Below are 2,853 nucleotides of genomic sequence, written 5' to 3'. Positions count from 1 at the left end.
ATACAACTGGATCACCGACGATTACATGATTCAATAACAACACGAAAGAGCTGAGCTGGGATGGGATGGGATGGAAATCGCCAGTCCACGTTGATGTTGGACCGTTTGATTGGCGACAGTGATGTATCACGTGACCGACGATATAAGCGGCAAATACAACGTTGCCCTTGCCCCTTTCTCCCCAGTATCCACCTAACCAAGCCTCCATTTAATGACTTATCATCTACAATCTTTTGCCATGGAATAGGGGCATTTCCGTCATTCCATAAACCTCGAACCGAAGTCCAGCCCATAATTTAAGTGGGCCGTCCATTGTTCCTGACCACGATTCCCGTGATTGACGGTGGATAGAGTGCCGCGTGGTCACTCGCTTCCCCCCACTCTCTCTCCCCCCGTCCCCGTAGATCCTTCTCATTTAGTTCACTCTCTCTCTCTGTTCTCTTCCTCCTCCTCTGAGCTGAAATCCAAAGAGCTCAGTTCTTCCTCCGAGCTAGTTAAACATCCACCGCCCGCCAGCTGAAGTAGTTGCAGAAGCAACAGCCGCCGCAGAGAGAAGCTAAGTATGGCGGCATTCCTCATTGTCCTCCTCACATATCTACTAGCTCTCCCCACTCTCCCCGCCGCCGAATCCCGACTCTACACCAACTACTACCAAAAGTCGTGCCCGAGATTCGCCCAAATCGTCCAAGACACCGTCACCAACAAGCAGATAACGAACCCCACCACCGCCGCCGGCACCCTCCGCCTCTTCTTCCACGACTGCCTTCACAACGGCTGCGACGGCTCCATTCTCCTCTCCTCCACCCCCTTCAACAAGGCCGAGCGCGACGCCGACATCAACCTCTCCCTCCCCGGAGACGCCTTCGACGTCGTTGTCCGCGCCAAGACCGCCCTCGAGCTCGCCTGCCCCAACACCGTCTCCTGCGCCGACATCCTCGCCGTCGCCACCCGCGATCTCGTAACCATGATGGGTGGCCCCTTCTACAACGTCCCCCTCGGCCGCCGCGATGGCCGCTCCTCAAAAGCCTCCGCCGTCGAAGGCACCCTCCCCCGCCCCGCCATGTCCATCTCCCAGCTCATCGAGATCTTCGGGTCCAGGGGCTTCTCCGTCCAGGAAATGGTCGCCCTCAGCGGGGCCCACACCATCGGGTTCTCCCACTGCAGCGAGTTCAGCTCGGCGATCTACAACTACAGCAAGTCGGCGCAGTCCGACCCGAATTACAACCCGAGATTCGCATCCGGGTTGCAGCAGGCCTGCGCGGATATCAAGAAAAACCCGACGCTCTCCGTCTTTAACGACGTTATGACGCCCAACAAATTCGACAATGTCTACTACCAGAACTTGCCAAAGGGTCTGGGGGTTTTGAAATCGGACCACGCGCTGTTTAACGACGCCAGGACGCGGCCGTTTGTCGAGATGTACGCCAACGACCAGAACCGCTTTTTTCGGGATTTTGCCAAGGCGATGGAGAAGCTCGGCGTGTTAGGGATTCAGACCGGAAGACGCGGAGAGATTAGGCACAGATGCGACGAGTCTAATTATTAGTTAATTAATCATTTCAAAAGAAAAAATTAGACTTCGTTTTAATTTCTTTGTTGTTGTTTTTATTTTATTTTATTTTATTTTTGGCGCTTTTTAAGTGCATTTTGTTGTGAGATCCAATATTTGTGAGAAGAGCTGATAATATGTATACACGTTTAATTTTTTTTGTTACTGGGATATATGTTCTGATTTTGCGTAAAATCGAACATAATAATGTTTTAGGATTTATACAAGATAAGAGAAATATTTATTGTTATTGTATCGGGATATTTGTTGAGCTGAAATATACACTACATCTTTCTTTTGTAATATTTGTAAAAATTTTGTGTTCAATTTTCTCTTTAGTCTTGGTTTTAAGATAAATCCTCGTATTGTGTGTATTGATTTTGGAAATTGTGTGGTTTAATTAAGGTAATGGGGAAGTGTTTGTCTTGTTTATTGTAATACACTACTTCAAGATTTGTTTTTGTTCAATCGATACCATAATATAATCTAATTACAATTGTGGCATTCAAACTGAAGTGTGAAGCGAACAAAAACTTGAGCACGGACATTTCAACTACGTTATTTGTGGAGACTTTTTATTTTTAACCTTTGGATTAAATTTCAAGGATCTGAATTTATTAACGGAATGTATTTGGTGGAAGGGATCCGAAGACAGATCCCTTTCCGTTTGTGAAAACACGATGTCAGCATATGGCATTGTTGAATACAATTAACTAATTAACTAGGGTTGTAGCTTCCATTAAACAAGATTATAATTTAATGATGAACAAATTAGAGCAAAGCTTTTTAATTTTGAACGGATCATTTTATTGTATTAAGTTGAATTTTGTCTCTTCTTTACGTCTTTATTCAAGAACTTATTTATTTAAGGTGTTTTCAAAAACAAGAAGAATTTGATTTAAAATCTGCTTGCAAATTTGCATGTGCATTTCGTAATTGATGTTCCAAAACTTGCATTTTTAAATTTGGGAAAACAGATTCTCGTCTTTAGGCGGAGAGAATTTTAAATGTGCTATGAACACGTACCGATACATTAAGTTTAATAATGTAACTGATTGGAAGCTTTAGAAAAAGAAAAAAAAATCTTAATCAATTATATTATGATACTTAGTTGACCGGACCTTAATCTTGACATTCTAAAAATTTCTCTTGAGGAGGAGAAGGTTACAGTTAAACATCTAACAGTCGGTCATGCTAATTAGAACAGTGTTGGCGCGTATATTAAAATATCGATTGAATCTCTATAAAAAAAAATAAATAGAATAAGAGAAAAAGAAATTAAAACTATAAGAAAGCTTCATCGT

At 43.6% G+C, this 2,853-nt stretch overlaps 1 protein-coding gene across 1 annotated transcript; it reads left to right on the top strand.

Moving 5' to 3' along the window:
• Positions 1-1,709, top strand: LOC137708500 (peroxidase 31-like). The gene has a single exon (XM_068447592.1). The coding sequence runs from the start codon at positions 563-565 to the stop codon at positions 1,544-1,546; it is 984 nt and encodes a 327-aa protein (XP_068303693.1). The 5' UTR covers positions 1-562; the 3' UTR covers positions 1,547-1,709.
• The last annotated feature ends 1,144 nt before the right edge of the window (positions 1,710-2,853 follow it).

The sequence above is a fragment of the Pyrus communis genome, chromosome 11 (genome assembly GCF_963583255.1).
Source record: "Pyrus communis chromosome 11, drPyrComm1.1, whole genome shotgun sequence".
NCBI classification, from domain to species: Eukaryota; Viridiplantae; Streptophyta; class Magnoliopsida; order Rosales; family Rosaceae; genus Pyrus; species Pyrus communis.
The sequence above is the reverse complement of the archived record's forward strand: the minus strand, read 5'-3'. Positions and strand labels throughout refer to the sequence as shown.

What these genes read in the sequence shown, in the direction of transcription:
- LOC137708500 (XM_068447592.1), top strand. Translation starts at nt 563, where the DNA reads ATGGCGGCATTCCTCATTGTCCTCCTCACATATCTACTAGCTCTCCCC.